Source organism: Gallus gallus, chromosome 1, assembly GCF_016699485.2.
Source record: "Gallus gallus isolate bGalGal1 chromosome 1, bGalGal1.mat.broiler.GRCg7b, whole genome shotgun sequence".
Lineage (NCBI taxonomy): Eukaryota > Metazoa > Chordata > Aves > Galliformes > Phasianidae > Gallus > Gallus gallus.
In genome coordinates this window covers 108,217,338-108,236,354 of record NC_052532.1, presented here as the reverse complement: position 1 = coordinate 108,236,354, position 19,017 = coordinate 108,217,338, and the positions used below count along the sequence as shown (strand labels likewise).

Sequence of the window (19,017 nt, the reverse complement as noted above, 5' to 3'; positions counted from 1 at the left end):
CAGGCAGGCCGTGTGGTCACAGACAGCAACCACAAGCAGCCCGGGAGCCATTTGCAGTTTTGACAGCAGCTTCTGTGGGGCTGTTCCAACAGCAGGGGAAATCACTGGACTGAGAGCACATTGCAGCCTTGGCAGCGCACCCTACCCAGGGGCTGCACAAAGAGATGACGCAGACCCGTTATCTTTGGCTCTGTGCCACCAGGACATCCCTACACAGGGAACTCTGAATTGGCAGCTGAAGCTGCCTTGAAATTGGGCTGCACTTGACAGAGATTCGTCCCTCATTGTTCGGATCTGCATTGAAAGCGACCCACTGAGACTTTGGGGGAGCAGCTTTGTTTCCAGTGCGATGCAGTTCCTAACAAAGCTGCCTTGGCACTGTGCATCCAAGCAGCAGCCAAGCAATTAGAAATAACCCCATAACACTAAGAATGAAAATGGATGGGGTGATGCACAAGGTCACACTGATTGCCAAGCTTCAGGGACAGCACTCATACATGCTCACATGGAATGTAGAGGGGGGAAAAAAGGACAGATCACTGGCTTCATCCAAGATCTGGCTGAAAAATACAGATTTCCACAAATCAGAAGCTCTCCGGACCCTGCAGCTGCTCAGTGAAATTAATGCTACTATCAGCTTTGATGTTAATAGCAGCAAAGAAATTAGGAAAGCAATTTTCAGTGTAGCTGTAGGTAGTTCCCAGCATCCCTGACCCCAAGGACAGACTCACCAGGTTCACCTGTCCTAGGACTAAATACTTTCCAGTTCTAGCAGTGCCCTAGCCTTGGAACAAGTTCTCAGGAAATCAGAGAACCACAGATTGGTTTGGGGTGGAGAGACCTTAAAGACAATCTAGTTCCAACCTCCTTGCCATGAGCAGGGACACCTCCCACCACACCAGACTGCCCAAGGCCCCATCCAACCTGGCCCTGTATGACTTCAGGGATGGGACATCCACAGCTTCTCTGGACAGCCTGTGCCAGTGCCTCACCACACTTACAGTAAAGAACTTCTTCCCAGTATCTAAGATAGATGTCCCTTCTTTTAGTTCAAAGCCATTACACCTTGTCCTACCACTACACTCCCTGGAAAAGAACACCTCCTGATCTTTCCTGTAGGCTTCCTTTGTGTACTGGAAGGCCACAACAAAGTCTCCCCAGAGCCTCCTCTTCTCCAGGTTGAAGAAGTCCGATTCCCCTCACACTTCTTTCGTGGCCAAGGTGTAGCAGCCCTTCCATCATCTTTGTGCTCTCTTCTGGAGCCTTTCCAAAAGTCCCATGTCTTTCTTGTGCTGGGGACCAGAGGCCTGGACAGAGTACTCCAGATGGGGCCTCACAAGGGCAGAGCAGAGGGGGACAATCCCCTCCCTCTCCCTGCTGCCCAACCCTCTTTTGGTGCAGCCCAGGATACTGTTGGCTTTCTGGGCTGCAAGAGCACACTGCTGGCTTGCATGCAGTTTTGCAAAACTGGTCAGACAAATTCAAGAAAATCTCCCTCACTGTGTTGTCTCAAATACTCCTCCTCCACAGAACTGTTCTTTCCAATGCAAGTTCAGTGAAAATTCACATTTTTCTCCACTCCACGTTAGCAGGATATTGTCACCTTATTCATATATGGTTAATGACAGCCCATTACATAAAGTCATTAAAAAAGGACCTGAATGTGTTCCTCCAGAAAATAAAGCCACGTATTCATTTTGTTAATATCCCCACAGACCTAAGTTTCACGCAGAAAGCAGATTACAACATTCACTTAGATCCAGCTGTGTGCTGTCTGACATGCTGCAGTCTGATGAAAACATCTATTAATTTTAAAGGCTTATATGATACGACCACAAAAGATATTGTTAGAATTTGGATTTGCAACTCTCATTATTTTTTTTCCCCTCACAATTTACAAGAGTAATGCTAGATCCTTAGCTAATTGCTCCTACTTAAGCAGATCCATCCCTTTAACCAGCTCCAGGGTGAAAATGCACCAAGCTTCTATTCAAAGCAAGGAATACAAGGCAGAACTCAGAACAAAATCCTTGCGAAGCAAGTTGAGGGTCTTCTGTAGTCTTTCTGGAGAGGCACATTCAGCTTGGCTTGGATGTTAATGCTGTGCCATAGCTTGGGAAATGAGCTGAAGTGATAGCTAGCCAAGTCTGACTGGCCAATTAAAATTGGCATGAAGTCGGCCTGCCTTAGGCATTTGGCTGACCTGCTTAAACTGAAGCACACGTGTGCTGGCACATGTAGTTTAAATGTGTGCCAAGCCAACAATGTGCTTGTTCTCTCTTTAAGTGATGAGTATGCATCTGTCAGATCCGAGTGGAGTAGTGATATGTATGAAGCAGCTACAAAGCCTCACGTCTTATTTTTCCACCATGTAATCTGCAGAAACCTGTTTGCCCAGCTACCTCCATTTGCTTAGTCTGCTTTTCCTCCTCCTTCCAATCAACTTGATGCTTCTACTTTGCAGCAGTTTCCATCTTCTGTATCCCTTCACCTCACATTCCACTAAAGTATGTTTGGAATTTTAGGAATTGGTTTTCAGTGCTGCTCAGATTTCATTCCAGAACACCACACAGCATCTCTCAAGTTCCAATAAAAGATATTTTTCAGGGTATTTCAAACTAGTTTTGAAATTGTGCTTAGAAACTCAACAACCAGAATACTTACCATTTAGGCCTTGAGATTTGAAAGAGAAGCTTTAAAAAAGAAAAAGACAGCAGTAGTCTCATTGCGTGGAGCACCAGAACATGAGACTAAAAAGCACTACAAACCAAATGAAAGACATGCTTGTGATTTTTTAAATAAGAATTGCTTTTGTGTCTCTACACCTCTCCCCTACTGCCTCACCCAAGACTCAGGACTTGAGCACTTCAGATGTTTTCATTTTTAGCCACATGTTTTGGTTCATCTCAGGCCAGCTGCTCGCCATTACCAGCCATTACATTGCAGTTACCTTAGGATGTCTGAACTCACCTTTCTAATGCATTGTTTAGTCCCTTTTGAAGGGAAGTCCATCTTGCACACCCAAAGCCCAGTTCCCTTGTTCTCTCATCGAAGAGGGCACCCTTCCCTCTCACTAACCCAACTTCACCCCAGCGCCTATTCAGGGCTTTGCTAAAACATGCACAGGTTCTTCATGGAGACGTAAAAGCAAAGCAACATGTCAGGTAGAAGAACTTGCCAGATGTGACTCATCTGAATGAGTCTGGCTCAGAAACACTAGTTCACTAAAGCCAACCTTTTTTTTGTGGGAAAGTATTACTGTATCTATAAAAACTGTTCTTCCTTAACATCTTGCATGCCAACAGGTTCAGCTTGGAAAGAGCCACCAGCTCACTTGAAAAGAGCCTACTAACTCTTGACAAAGATTAAAAACCTGTAGCATAATGTTACACTGAGAGCTGTCCTACTTCTGGGGATATAGACCTGATCAGTGCTTGCTTGGGCATTTCTGAACTGCATCTTTTCTGGGGATGACATAACACATCTGAAATCCCCACAAATACCTCTGTATCAGAGCATACAGCTAGCCAGGCTCCCTGCAGCTCTTCACTCTTCCCCATTTTTAGTATAGTCATTTTGTGCTGTGAGCCAACACACAACCTTCCCCATTCAGGTGCACAGCAGCATACAGCCTTTGAGTTTAAATCATCAGAACTTGAACATTTGGTTCCCATTGTTGTGGTTTAAATCAGCAGGTGGCTAAGCACCACACAGCCATTCACTTACTCCCCCAGCTCCCAAGTGGAATGAGGGAGAGATTCAGAAAAAATGTAGAACTCACAAGTTGAGATAAAGATTATTTAATAAGACAGAAAATGAAGAGAAATAATAGTGATTATATCTTTTAAAATATGTATTTCTTTTAAACGAAACAAGCAATGCACAACTCAATCACTCACCGCCCACTGAGCAATGCCCAGTCAGTCCCTGAGCAAAAACAGCCTACTGAGCCAACTTCCCAGTCTTACAGTTTTGCATGACGTTATTTGAGAAGACTGTGGGGTGACCTCATTGCAGCCTTCCAGTACCTAAAGGGAGCCTACAAACAGGAGGGGAGTCAACTATTTACAAGTGTAGATAATGGTAGGACAAGAGAAAATGGTTTTAAGTTGAAGGAGGGAAGGTTTAGGTTGGATGTCAGGGGGAAGTTCTTTACTCTGAGAGTGGTGAGGTGCTGGAATTGCCCAGAGGTTGTGGATGCCCTGTCCCTGGAGGTGTTCAAGGCCAGGGAGGATGGGGTCCTGAGCACCCTGGTCTAGTGTTAGATATGGAGGTTTGTGGCCCTGCATGCAGCACGGTGGGATTGGAGCTTGAGGTCCCTTCCAACCCAAGCAATTCCCTGATTCTATGACACAGAACATCACTTATTCCAGTTTCTGTCAGCTGTCCTGGTTCTGTCTCTTCCCAGCTCCTTGTGCACCTGTTGGCTCCATACAGCACTGCTCAGCAAGACCTAAAAACATTGCTGTATTATCAACACTGTTTTTCTCCTATAGCCAAAACATGCATCACACTAGACACAATGAAGTAAATACTCTGTTTCACCTGGAACCAGGACACCCGTTTATCTGGTTATTCTACAGAAGCTTCCGTAGTCCTGCTAGCACTACTGGGTAACTGGAATCAAATGAGCTAGCTGAAGAGCAGCAAATAAAGCTGGTGGCAAAACAGCTCATACCTTCTGCCAGGCCCTTGGACACCAAGACCCTGTTTGTGACTCTAAATAAACATTTGCACACGTCCTGGCATAGCTAGCACTCCCTCTCCACACATTAGGGAATCACAGAATCACCAAGGTTGGAAAATTGGAAAAGACCTCCAAGATCATCTAGTCCAACCATCCACATATCACATACCCACATATCATCCACACAAACCACGTCCCTCAGTACAGCATCTAAATGCTTAGTGAACACCTCCAGGGCTAGTGACACCACCACCTCCCTAGGCAGTCTGTTCCAGTGCCTAACCACTCTTTCAGAGAAGACATTTCTCCTAATATTCTACCTGATTTATAGCTAGTTACATGGGAGAAGACAGTGACTCCCACCTCACTACAGCCTCCCTTCAGGAAGTCATAGAAAGCAATAATGTCTCCCTTGAGCCTCCTCTTCTCCAGACTAAACAGCCCCAGTTCTCCCAGCCACTCCCCCTAAGACTTGTGCTCCAGATCCCTCACAGCTTCACTGCCCTTCTCTAGACACACTCCAGGGCCTCAATGTCTTTCTTGTAGTAAGGGGCACAAAACTGAACACAGTACTCAAGGTGCAGCCTCACCAGAGCTGAGTACAAAGGGACGATCACCTTCCTGCTCCTGTTGACTGCACTATTTCTGACATAAGCCAGGATGCCATTGGCCTTCTTGGCCACCTGGGCACACTGCTGGCTGGTGTTCAGCCAAGTATCAACCAATGAACCTGCAGACCTCACACATAATGAACAAGCACAACACTCACCAGTCTCTAATCTGGTAATCTTTAAAATTCGAAGTTTGTAACAGTTTCCCTGCCCTCCACCCTATCTCCTTTGTGTGTCTGACTATCAGGTTCAATAAAAGAACTCTATCATCATTCAGTCTACCTTCACCATTCTCACAGTATAAGGTACACCTCTGTTCTGGGTCATGTTTTATGCACTGCATACTAATGTAATAAGGTAAGAAAATTCAATGTCAGTAAAATAATACTTTTCTCTTTAAGAGGAGAGACAACTCAGCTGTAAATAATATTCAAGGCATGCAGGCAATTTTCACTTCTGACTGAACTTGTCCTTCTTCCTCCAAGTTTCATGTTGCTCATAAATAAGGGTACATACCATTTGGTATGAATTGATCAGGTGAGAAAATAGCAGTTGAAGGCCTGGCCAATGCAACATTTATTCCCATACACTCTTTTGTGTGGAAGGTGGGAAGAGGCATGGAGAGCAAGGATAAATTGGGTTACTCCTTCCCTGATCCTATCATTAGAAGTGTGTTTCACAATTACAGCTCTTCTGTAGTTGCTTGCTCTGAGCCCCTTCCAAAGACTGTCTCTTATTAGGAAAAGAAATGACAACTAGCTTATCTGATCTGTCTCCTCCATGCATTTCCATAAGAGAAACAAAGAATGATTGTCATTATTAAAAGTAGATGGAAAAGTAAAGGGATAAAGAATGTTAGTTATGATTTCACCTAGTTTCTATTTATTTGGCATGTCTATTTTTGTTAAACTAGTGTCTAAACAACTGAGGAAAAAGAAACAGAACACCTTTTCTTAGAAAAAGAGAGGCTGTTATTCATCTTTATTAAAGGATCCTATGCCTCAGAGAATAAAGCGTTGCATGGCCCTGTGATTTTAAGGCTCCGTTGCAACTGACAGAATGAAGAAAGGCATAGCTTTCCTCTGATGCACACAGCCTTCTCTCAGCCCTCTGCAACCAAGCAATGGGTGTCTTGTGATTTACATACCCAACATCTAGAACTAGCCACTCTATTACAAGTTCTTTTGTACTACTGTTACAGAAAGAGAAAGCAAGTAAACACTGACATATTTTCCAAGTCTATGAAATAAAGAAAAAAAGATAACAGCAAACATTGACCATACACCTTATTTCATCATGAGCGTGATCAAGTCAGCATAGAAATGGTGGAAAGATGATCCTTGTAAGGTTGATGATACATTAGAAATGTAGGGAGATTTGATTAAAAAAGTTACATGCCTTTGGAGCCCAAAATGATATTCTTTTAATCTTCCTATTGAAGTGCTGGATGCAGTTCTCTTGTTTTACAAATGCAGAGGTTTTCGTTTGAAGTTAGCCTTTTACAAGGAAATAATATTATCTGAAGCACACTTCTGAGGCCGACTGTCCCCTATTAGAGCATTCTTTTAATCTGTTAGCATTATACACACTGCAAGAAAACAAGCTTCTTTCTAAACTGTACCACCTTCACCAAAATAAGGAGATTAGCTTCCAACCTCATTCATAGATGTTGTTTGAGAAGATGCCTGAATCCACTGAAACCACACTGGTGGAAGAGCAGGCAAAGTGATAAATCTAAAAAACTTCCTCCTCTTTTGAGAAGCAATTTACTAAGCAGCTAATAAGTATATATGAGCTAAAAAAATAAAGATGTTAAACACCTTCAGTCCCACCCCATCCTACACCAGCTGCACAGTTTCTTCCTCCAGCCTGCCGCATTCTTGTTGCACTTCAGATCTATGCAGTTGTGTACCTATTGTGGGTATAGCCTCAGTGACGCTGGTACTTCAGAAGTTGAGGACCACTGCAGTATCTGAAAAAAGGCACTGTCATCATCATCACCACATCCCCACCCCCTCATCCTACTGCAAAAGGTCTGCTTGCTAAGACACCACCTCCCTCTACAACCCAGATTGCAAGAACCACATAAGAGTACAGTAGAGCCTTTGAACAAACATGGCATATTTTCCCCTAACAAAAACCATCCCTCTGATTTATTGCCATCAGGATTATTGATGTTAGAAACATCACTTCAGTGTTTAAATACATCTAGTCCCAAGATTCAAGGCATCATCAGTTTAGCCCAGTTTCAATGGAATATCAAACTGAATTCAGGAGAGCAATCCATGAAGGAGTTCCAGCTTTCCCACTTAACTACCTGAAACAGTTACAGTTTCAGGCAGAAACCAGCACTTATGCTGGAAGTTCCATTCTAGGCCACATTCCTCTCCTTCTGCTACAGCCTCCTGGCTAGGGTATTTGACCAAACTGATGGAAACATGTCCAAGGTTCTTTAACCTGTAAGGAAGCAGACACCCTATGTTGCTCTAGCAGACTGGAAACATGCCCACGCCATGAGGTTAGTGGTATTACTTGCCTTGGAGACAGTCACAGCAGACTGCCTTGGTTATAAGGCATCTCCTCTCGCTCCAAGGACTGGTGAAGTTCAAATTTCAGGACAAGCCTTTGACTCCCATGTTAGGCATATCACATTTCTAGTAAAGCCAACATCTTTCCCAGTGCCACTGCTGAGTAACTATCTGAAGGTAATCTGAGCTCCAAAAATACACAGATTAAGCACTTTGGGCTGTAGATGGAAGCCGCTCAGCACTCCCATAGGATTTGAGCCGATGAGCCAGAAATACCCTGCACATCCCCATTACAGGTAACACAATCATGTACCCTTTGTGATTCTCTCAGAGATGGGCACAAGACAGCAGTTGGTGCCAAATTCAAGAGCCATAAGGCAACAGGAAGGAACTTGCTGCAGCTCAAGAGAGAAACAACAGCTGGAGTTTTGTATTCCAAGCCCAGCTAAGAGACCTAAGCACTCTACAGTCAGACTCCAAGAGTAGGACTGATCTCTAAGAACAGCCAGAGCCATTCAACACAGAAGGAAAGAGTGGCAATGAATGTTGTAAAAATGTTTGTATAAAGTTAAAAGTGTTTCTTGTAATCTTTCACACCAGAGGAATACTGTCAGCATGGCCTGACAAACTCAGCATGTCAGGTAGTTACTCCACTGATAAGCTGGCAGGCTCTTTGAGGCGAGTTTTAAGCTTAAAGGCTCACTAGTGAATGCGTATAGTGATCTGGCATTCTTCTGTGAACCAGACACCTAAGATGACTTTCCCCAGTTCATCCTGGGTGAGCAGAGATCTTTAATGGAAGAACAGCTGCATCTGTCTCATAGATGCTGTATGACAGTAGCTAACTCCGAACAGCTTGGACATTCTCTCCATGCTCATTAAAGATGAAGGAATAAACCTACAGACCTAGAGAAAAGGCTCCTTGATTACTTGAGAGCAGATTTCCAAAGTTACTTCAACACCTAAAAACACATTTCAATACATAATGAACTATCTCCAGCTAAAACCAAGAAGCATCTAGCAATAAATACATTTGGACACTACCGTGATCCAACTAGGTAAGCCTCTGTACTTTAAGTTCCCTGTAGTTACGGTGCCAAATCTTTGCCCAGCAATCAGAGTATCTTAAATACATTTTTTAGACTAGTTGCAGATTAAGATTTTTCTGCAGAGAAGTTTTTCCTCACTGAAAAAAAAAAAAAGTTAGCTGCTAGAAAATAAAGGATTATTGTAGTCAGATTAATGGCTGCTTCCTCTTCAGCTTTCTCCATCAGGAGAGCAGTAATCACATAAACAGGAACTAAGTTAATTTTGCTTGATGCAGTAAAATAAGAAGCCACATAAGAAGTCCTAAGAAATAACTTCCAAAGGATCCGAAGGTTGCTACAACTGCATTTTAAGTTCCACTCAAATACTAGCAATTATTAACATAAGCAAAAACCTTTTGGCCATCTCAACACCACTTTGAGATAATCTTTTCAGGGCTCTAGATGAGCCTTTTTTAATCATTGTCCTCAGATTCTCTGTCAGATTAGGATGAAGAAAATAAAAAAAAATTCAGTTACAGCATTACAACTGAAATCCACCAAGACCCCCATCCAAACAGAGCAAACAGATGTTTAAGGAGCTTGCTTTCTAATCTCTTCTGCCTCTGCTTTTCATTAGTCTTCTGAACTGGGGTGGTTTGGGCTGGTCCAGTTGCTCCTACCTGTCTTTTGGAAAAAGACTATTCTTTTGACTGTTGACTTTCATTCAGTGTAGCTGTGGGTGGTAAGTGCTCCAGTATTATCTTCTGAATGACAGTAGGACTGAAGACACTGATTGCACTGTTAAGCATCATAGAAAGATAACACTTCTAGCTCTGAAGGTGTGCTAGGAATACTGCTCTGTGAGGCACCAGGAGATTTATAATGAATGAAGAACCCCTGTTGCGGTATTAACAGTGATCTTAATGTTCATCAAGACACACTATGCACAAAGCAAGCAATATAATTTAAACTATGGAAGGGGAATTACCGAGCAAGTACAACCTGGCACAGGAATACAACCTAAGAGTGCCTTGCACAGTTACAGTCAGTATAGCAAGATCATTCAACCATTCCTCTTCAAAGGAGAATTTCTCCCCAAACACTATCTTAAAGGAGCAGCCAGTGTGGGAGGCAAAAGCATAGTTACTTTGAAAGACTACAGCACGGACTCTGCCCAGTGAATTCAAATGCATGCAGCAGCAAGGAGAGGTCACAGAAAGCATGGTGCAAGTACACTTGGGCTGTCAGATCTCTGCAAGCGGCAGGAAAGCACAATGAGGCTTCCATCTACTTTTCCCACTTGCCTGACCCGCAAACCAGAATGTAAGCCTCTCCTCAAAACTATCTCTCAGGTCCTCACCTCAAGTCTTTTACCTAAGAGAGCACCAAGGTATATCAGCTGCACAACAGCTAGACAGAACTAATTCACTGCTTCTTTTAGCTTTCCTCGTGCTGCTAAGACAGGAATAGCCATTTGTTAGAGAAGCGGCAGGTCTTTTCTAACAGGAAACAGCCTCCAGAAATAGGTGCTGGGTAAGGTGTAATTACAGGTATCCCTACACGTCCCCAAGGGAAAGCGCAATGGAGAATTTGGGATGCTGCAAGCTGACTCTGGCTGGCACTCGACTGACTGACTGCCAAGGAGTCATCCTGCCCAAGTACACACCTAGGAGAAAAACACTAGTTTGCCCCCAGAACGTTTCTACTACAAGAGCTTATTTACAAGTACGCGGCAACCGTCCCAGGCTATGGAACCATCTACGTTCTTTTCCTTAATTACCCTTCCCAGGTCAGTACTTATGAAGTTCACATTAGCATCAGACTACAGGGATGTCATTTTTTCCATGAGCTCCCACATCTGGCTTCCACACAGTTTGTTCTATGATGGTTTCACACAGAGGAAAGCGCCACAAACACCTTTAAACTCCGGTTTGCAAACCCCCGGCCCCCCACCGGGGTCCTTCAAAGCACAAAACAAGGCAGCAAAGCCTCCTGCTTTGAAGGAGCACACACACACCTGTAGAGACTCATTAAAAAGCAGCTTTACAGAAGCTACGGGCTTCAGACGCCACACGCAGCCAACAAACACCTCTCAGATCAGCCACAACCGAAGCGCCCTTACCTTCCCCAGCTGAGCTTAGGAAAGCAAACATTACACTTAACGCTCAACGCCTCCCGCACCCGCAGACCCCCCCCGTCCCATCCACCCACCCTCCCTCCCGCACACTTTCTGAAGAGCTCCCCCCTACCCTCCCAACGCCCGCGCCCAGCGGCCGCTCACCCACCTCGCTCATCTCGCCCGGCAGCCCCACACGCACACACCCGCCCGCACCCCTAACAGCAGCACCCGCCCAGCACCGCACACCCGCCGCCCCGCGCAGCCCTTTAAGAAGCGGCGCCCCGCGCCCGGCCCGCCCAGCCGCAGCCAATGAGCGCCCTCGGCCTCGCCGAGCCCCCGCGCCCCTCATCCGAGAGGCCGCGGCGCCCCCTGGCGGGCGGTTGCGGAGCTACGGGCAAAGGGGGAAAATTGCGGAGGGCGGGAAACGCGCTGAGTGGGAGTGAAGGTGGACGCTCGTCCACGGGACAAGGGGGGGGGGTCTGCGTCCCTCTACCTCATCCTTCGGTCGTGCCTTTGGGAGGCAGATCTTTCTGCCTGGGGTCTGAAAGTGGATTTCTCCACCCATTTCTGCCAGCTTTCGAGGTGTGTGCTGGAGGTGCCCCGAAAACGTGAAATCCCATGCTCAGCCCCAGCGGGACACCAAAGCGTCATATACCCACATAGCTCTATCCCTATGGCAGACTTCAGACAGTCACAACATGAATCTCGCTGCCCCCTCTCTTAAAACATACAGTGTTTCTTTGCCAGCCAGCTTTCCTGGAGGGATGGAAAAGAGTGCTCTCGGTCATTTCCTTGACAAAAATGAAAAGATAATAAAGCAAAACTTTGCAAATTATGCAGTTATCCTCCAGCATCCATCTTCTGATGGAGCACAATGCCTATATTTGGCAATACACGTTCAGATGCTCTGACTCATGTATCTGTGAAGAAATATAGATTCAATTTGCTCCGAGAATGCACTTAACTCCCTCAAATTTCTCTCAAATCAATTAAAAAAAAAAAAAGTTAAAGTAGCCCTTTGGAGAGCCCAAGAATATTGCCAGCCTTTCTGCACCCTGCAGCAGCCTCTTCGTCAAAATCCACATCCAGGGCTCATCTTGATGGAGGCAGTGGAAGGGATTTTGCAATGCCTTTATGGAAGGCCCCTTTGCCTTGCCCCATTGCAGCCTTCCAGCACTCAAGGGGAACCTACAAGCAGGAGGGGGAGCGACTTTCTACTGGGGTAGATAGTGATAGGATGAGGGGGAGTGGCTTTAAACTAAATGAAGGGAGATTTAGGTTAGATGTTAGGAAGAAATTCTTTCCTCAGAGGGTGGTGAGGCGCTGGCACAGCTGCCCAGAGAAGCTGTGGTGCCCCATCCCTGGAGATGCTCAAGGCCAGGTTGGATGGGGCCCTGGGCAGCCTGAGCTGGTGGGTGGAACTGGGTGGGCTTTGAGGTCCCCTTCAACCTAAGCCATTCTATGATTCTGTGATTTACAACTAGGGATCACAGTACTGCAGGATTTTTATATGTATATGTATATATATATATATATATATATACACTTAGGCTTTTCCTGTTATTTTCTGTAGCAAATGAGGGGAAAGATCCTGTTTTACAATACTGTCTTCACCTCCCCTGGCATCTGGCATTTTACAAAACTGACGTTAATTGTCCTGGGTCTTGCTGTGAGCATACCAAGTGGGCAATAAGCAAGGTGGGAGTTTATTGCATGAGTAGCAGCTTGTTCTGCTGCTTCAGAAATGTCGCTATGGTGTGAGTATCCAGAGTAAAAATGGTGAACTTCAGCCCCTAAAGCAGCTTTGAGTTATGTGACAACATTTTCCAGTGAAAGGCAGTCATTGGTGCATTGCATTAGTATCTGTACTCTGACTAGAATACCATTGGTCTGTGAGCTTAAGGGGTTATTTCTGACCGAAGGGCTCACAAATGCACAGTAGGTGACAGAGACAGCTAAAAGAAAACATTTACAGCTTCCACTGACACTGCTAAGAGCTCTGCTGGTTGCAGGAGAATAAGACTGGATCTGAAATTCTCTTGCTGCTTAGCTCGGTGGGGAAAGAAACATGCTAGGAGCATGACACAGCCTCTGCTTGTATCATGCCCAAACAGGATCAGCTACCTTTCCCTCCATATATTTGCTCATCCAGTCCTGTGGGAGCCCAGCAAGGAGCAGTACGACAGTGAGGTGGGCCATACTCATACACCAGCACATGTCCTCCCCAGGTACGGCCGCTGCCAGCAGCAGTTGCCAGCTAGCCAGCTGGGTGGCAAGCAGTGCATGTTCATTTTGTAACTGCATGAAGAACGTGTGCTGTTGAGGTGTGACATAAAAAAAGGATTTCTGTCTGAGAGCTGGTCTCTCTCATCATCAAAATATGTGTGTCATATCCAAGCAGAAAATCTCACTGCTGTATTTCAGGCTGTACTCCGCAGTGCACACAGAAGCTTGTTAACAGAGGAGGTCTTTGCACTAGACTCGGTAGGGGAACATATAGTGCTTTTATTTTCTGGCCTGCCTTGAGGAGTTTATAGTCTCCAAGAGAGACACTCCACAGAGCATGCTGAGCTGCACCCAGGGAAGCCCAGAGGCACAATGGGCCTCAGCATCCAAACAGTGGAGGATGTCCCACAGTCCCAGTTCAGGACGTGGGAGCAGGGACAATGAGAGCTGGTGTTTTGAGGAATTAGCTGCCTACATTAGCTAGAAGAGACACAGTTCACAGAATCATAGGATCATAGAATCAGCATATCTTGAGTTGGAAGCAAATCACAAGGATCATTGAGTCCAACCACACAGGACCACCCAAAATTCACACCCCATGTCTCAGAGCACTGTCCCACCGCCCTATGGTGCAGCACCTCTCCCTAACCCCGAGCTGCCCCTCCCCTGACACAGCTCCATGCCGTTCCCTCGGGCCCTGTCGCTGTCACACAGAGCAGAGCTCAGCGCTGCCCCTCCGCTCCCTGTGAGGAGCTGCAGCCGCCATCAGGCCTCCCCTCAGCTCCTCTGCTCTGCGCTGAGCACACCGAGGGGCCTCAGCTGCTCCTCACACACCTTGCCCTCAGGGCCTTCCCCATCTTCATTGTAGAAAACATGGAGGAGAATGGAAGTCCCTCAGTTCTCAGGGCGCTGTGATAAATGGCAGTTCCTAGCTAGGTGCTGAGTTTATTTTTTTCAAATACAGCATTCTTCTTCTAAAGCAATGATGCTGATGGTGATGGCAGTGCCCTTCATGCAGTATCTCCTTTACTTGCATGTACTCCAGCATGCAGTTGCAGTATAAGCTGCACAAGATGCCATCATCAGGTTCTCAGCGAGCAGAGGACTCCCCTCTCCCAGCTGACAGACCAAGCCTTGTTCACAGCCTTCCAGATTTGTTTATCATACCCTGGAGAAAATTTCCACAGCCAGTTAAAGCAACCCAGAGATAAATGAAGAATTGAAATGCTACAAGCCTCACCTTGTTGTTAGTGTGGATCTCCTGAACTTCATAGCCCTTGAACCTACACACTCAGAGACATACAGATCTGTCCTAAACTTGGGTGCGGCCTGAGTTCTGACATGATAATATATGAGCCAGCTTAGTTTGACATTCCTTGTGTTCTGGCAATGCAGTAGCAAGCTGAACATCTCAGGAGGATCTTAGAATAAAGATAGCTCTAGTATTCGTGTTCTGACATTTATGCTATGTGATTGCACAAGGTTTTGATTTTGAGGTACCCCTTAGCTGAGAGCCTTTCCAGCCTCTGATAATACTTTACCTTAAAGGTACACCACAGCTCAGCTTTTACTTAAGTGAACAGCTAAGCAGTGACACTTCTAAATAGAGAAAATGTTCTAAGCTATTCTATTTCCAAGAGTTGTTATATTCTGAAAATTGACTATTAAAACACCACCTTCTTGTTCATCATGTCTGCACTTGCTATGCATTCAATCTTGTCTGCTGGCATATGACTACAGTTTCACTGCTTCTTACTCCCACTTACCTGAAAGAATTAACGTGGAGAAGAGCATCTGAGCTGGCTTCTGAAGTAGAACTGCTCACAGACTTCCAAGGAGTTTCACCTGTGCAAGAAGATCAATAACAGCTCTTCTCTGCGAGTGTGAGCGAAGCCTAATTGGAGATTCATATGTTGCATATACATGACAAAAAAACTAACTGCACTCTCAATCACTAGCAGTAAAAGTAACTGTGCAGTCTTGCTTCACTTTAAACCCCACCACTGGAAATGTCTATGAAATGGGGTGGTTTTATTCAAGTATGGCTAGCTGCAGGATTGCTCCAGAAGACACAGAAACAGAAAGTGCAGGGGAAGATAACTTCTTATTTTCAGTCAAAATTTCATCCAAATCAAATCAACCCCCCCAAAAAAATCAAAATGAACATATGACTGTGCCTTGAAAGGTGTTCTATATTCCACTGGTGCCAGAATAGATTTGCATTTTGATTGTGACTGCAGAAATTGAAGTTTCCAAGGACTTGAGATCAGTACACTGACATGATGCCTGTGCCTCTTTTTTACTCTATGAATTTCTAAAGAGATGGAACAATTTCACGCAAACTTTTTGACAAAGAAACCCGTGTTGCATCTGAAATCAAGGATGCTGATTTCAAATTGGAAGGTTTTGTTTCAGAAAGATGTGTATATTTGAATACTGGAAAACAGAATGGGATTTAGAACATGACCTTCATTACAGAGAACATGCTGTAATTATAGGCTTTGGTCTTCTTGATAGCAATAGATCTAACAAGCATAGATCTGCTCTCTGTGACTGGCCACTCATACAGATTGGCTAATTTGCCCAACTAAATAATAGAAAACATAGAAAAAAAGCAGTTTCCACAGCCTTAACTCCCATTAGTACATATTTTTACCTTGTAATTAAGAAGCTAATGGCTGTGTGTAGTTAAGGAACAAAGCACCTCTGAAAATCTGTGCCTTAAGGCCTGTGTTACAAGCTAACCTGTGTTCCCATACAAGAGCTAGGAGCCAGTGATTCCAACAAGACCTTACAACTTTCTGTGTCACAAAAATATATCAAGTATAGTTTTGAAAATTTGAGACTTTCATCCAGAGATCTGCAGGATATGACTTACTCTACAGTGTGAGTAATCTTCTATCCTAAAAAAAAAAAAAAAAAAAAAACCAAAACACAACCAAAACAGACATTAAAAAAAAAAAATACTCAAATATAAGTGTGAATTTTTCAGTCAAGCCAAAGAATTTTGAGGGATGTAATTCATAGACGTGTCCTGAAGCTTTGGTGGAAAGAAAGCCTGTCTCAGCTCAAGTTAAATTCCCTAAATGTTTCAAAGCCCAAAGAGTGCTGTGGGTTTTGACTTCTTGATTGGCTTTTGATTTGCAGAGAGGATATGAAAATGTGTAGTACTCAGGTATTATTTGGCACTTACCCACAGCAGTTAACTTTTTAATTAAGTGGTAAAAAGACATATTAATTATCAGTTAACAATTTTCAATCTCTGCACAGACAAAGGAATTAATGTGATTAAAAAGATCCACAACAATTATAGCTTGTGGTGTGGAGAGAGAAAGAAGTTTAAATGTACTCCTTCCTTTACTTCAATGACTTTGGAGAAATTAAGGTTAAGGACAAACTCTCCATTCTCATCATCTTTTCTGTGCCCTTTAGATTAAACAAGCAAAGAAAAAATCAAATCCTCCCCCCAAAAATTCTCAGTCTTACGGAAGTGAAGAATTTAATTCCAGTACAAGCAGAGATCATTTGGTACTGCATATATATATATGCACATATAGCACATATGCACATAGGTATGTATATATATCTATGTACATGCATGTATTTAAACAGCATATGTCAGGATTGATTAAGATATCTAGGAGAATCACATTGGCTCTTGACTGTTGCACAGGAGCCAGAGGTCAGGGATCCTTTTCCCCTCTGTGTACTCCCTAAGTCCTTATTCTGCTCAGACAACGGATCAAGAAGGCTCCCAGCTTCAGAGGAGCTGAAGTACGTTGCAAAGATAATGTCACTGCTAGTACTTACTGCTGCTTGAAGCTCAGTGATCACAGTCATCTGTCCCACTACAGCTGCAGAAAGCTAGTTTGACCAAAAGTGAAAGATATTGCTGTGAGACCCCTTCCTTCAGCACTGCTACAGTGACTGCTGAATCTACTGGATTTCTTGTTCTCTGCAGAAGCAGAGTGCTGAAGTTCAGAATGATTTTTGTCCTGTTTGGTTTTCTCCTTTAGACAGAGCAAAGGCTTCAAAGCAACCTCTGATCTTTGTGCTGTAGCACTTCCAAGTTTTGTCAAACACTTTGCAGGAAAAGGTAAAAAGTCAAGGCATCCAAACCCTTCCTTTCCATTTACCCTAGAAACCTTTTAGTGTTGTATTGCTAGCAAATACACGTAACGTATTCCGGTAAAAGGAAGTTAAGGTCACCGTGTCAAGTGATCTATAATTGGCAGCTGCCAGAATAAAGATCCCAATGTAAATGTATTCCAACTCTGATCTCATCTCATACAAATACACAGAGTTTCTTAACTTTTTCAGAAGACAGTAGCCTCCCTCTGCTGTGCAGGATGGACCCAATTAAAGTGTGAATCAAGACTACGTAGTTATCTGAGAGAAAAGCTTATTGACGTCCAAACTCACAGAAAGGAAGGCCAATAAAAGGAAGAATTTGTCCCCATTGCATCTTTATTGATATAACAAATTTCTCCATAACATCTTTATTGATATATTTAGGACCTACATCTGAAGTTTTGAGGTTCTCAACCTCAGTTTTTGGAGCCTTCTACCCCTATGTACCCGATTTAGAAGTTGAGCGAGTTAAAATTAACATTATCTACAAGGTTGGCTGGAGGTAGGAAGCTGGATATGGACTTGATTAAGAGTTCTCTCCTAGGCATATTTCCTACTTTCTGCTTATTCATGAAATTAGATCCATTCCACATATCAAGGTAAGAGTATTTAGTTACCATTCAGAAACTGAGCTAGTCAAATAAAAAGTAAGGTCAAGTTTTTGACTTCTGAGCCATGAAGTATGACAGTGGACCAAGACAGATTGTGCTGGCTTCTAGAAATTTAGAAATGGGCATACTCAGATCCAAACCCAGGAATTTTAACATAGCTTGTTCTGTGCCACTGAGTTAAATCTCTCCTTACAGAAAAGATTAGTTTGCTGAGGGGGGTATGAAGCATGGAAAGGAAAGATGACATAAGCTATGAAAGAAGAAAGCAGCTATGCCTGTTCACTATGTAATGATATAACCTCATATGTAGATATAGCTAATTCGACTGAAAATTCTAAAATGAAATTATTTGGGGATTTTGTTCATTTGTTTGTGAATCGGTTGTTGTCATTGTTCGCTTGGAAGTGGAGATGGCAATCAAAGCAACCACCAGCTGACTAATTGAAATGAATGCTTCTCACAAAAAACATCTCACTTTTGAAAGTGAAGAAATGTTTAGATCTGCTTCCTTCATCTTTTTTTTTCTATAGTGCCTATGTTACCAATAATAATGTGCAATTTGGCCATTTCCTATGGCCTAATGGTGACATTTCAGTTGAATGGCTGATGATTTTTCTAAAGGCCTCGTCCACCTGCTATTCTTGCTAGAAAGTGCTCTCTCTGACCCAGTATCTCTAATTGAGGTGTTATTATATAAAGGTTCTTGTAAAGGTCAACATAACTCTAAAATAGATCCATGAACACAAAAGAGAAGTGGTTCTCTGTCTTGACTCACTACAGTGCTATTTTATGCAGCACAGAGTTTTCCTCGGTGGCATTTCCAAAGCACAGTAAGAAGAACAAAAGTAAGCTTGGGGGGGCTGGTCTCTTGGGTATCTCTCTGTGAACTCTGAAATGACAACTTTCCCTGAAGGTATTTCAGTACACCAGTGGCCACCTTGGTTTGCGTCTCAGAAGAGCATCTCTGTTTTCCTACTCCTTTAAATTTCTAGTTAGCTGGGGGAAAAGAAGGTGCCCGGGCTATTTTGTTTTGCCATCATGCATATCCCCCTTGGTAGGAACTGGTACAGCAAATC

The 19,017-nt window shown here is 43.9% G+C and overlaps 1 protein-coding gene across 2 annotated transcripts in view; it reads right to left on the bottom strand.

Annotated features, from left to right (window-relative positions):
- Nucleotides 1-17,179, bottom strand: part of PCP4 (Purkinje cell protein 4) — a 58,725-nt gene extending 41,546 nt beyond the window's left edge. The window contains exon 1 of one of the 2 annotated variants that reach the window (XM_046943353.1): nt 17,010-17,179. In XM_046943353.1, coding sequence (XP_046799309.1) covers nt 17,010-17,039 — 30 coding nt within the window. In that variant the 5' untranslated portion in view covers nt 17,040-17,179. Of the gene's footprint in view, nt 1-11,139; nt 11,216-17,009 lie in introns of those variants that run through there. The other variant, NM_001278148.2, reaches the window with a different exon arrangement.
- Between the last annotated feature and the right edge of the window lie 1,838 nt (nt 17,180-19,017).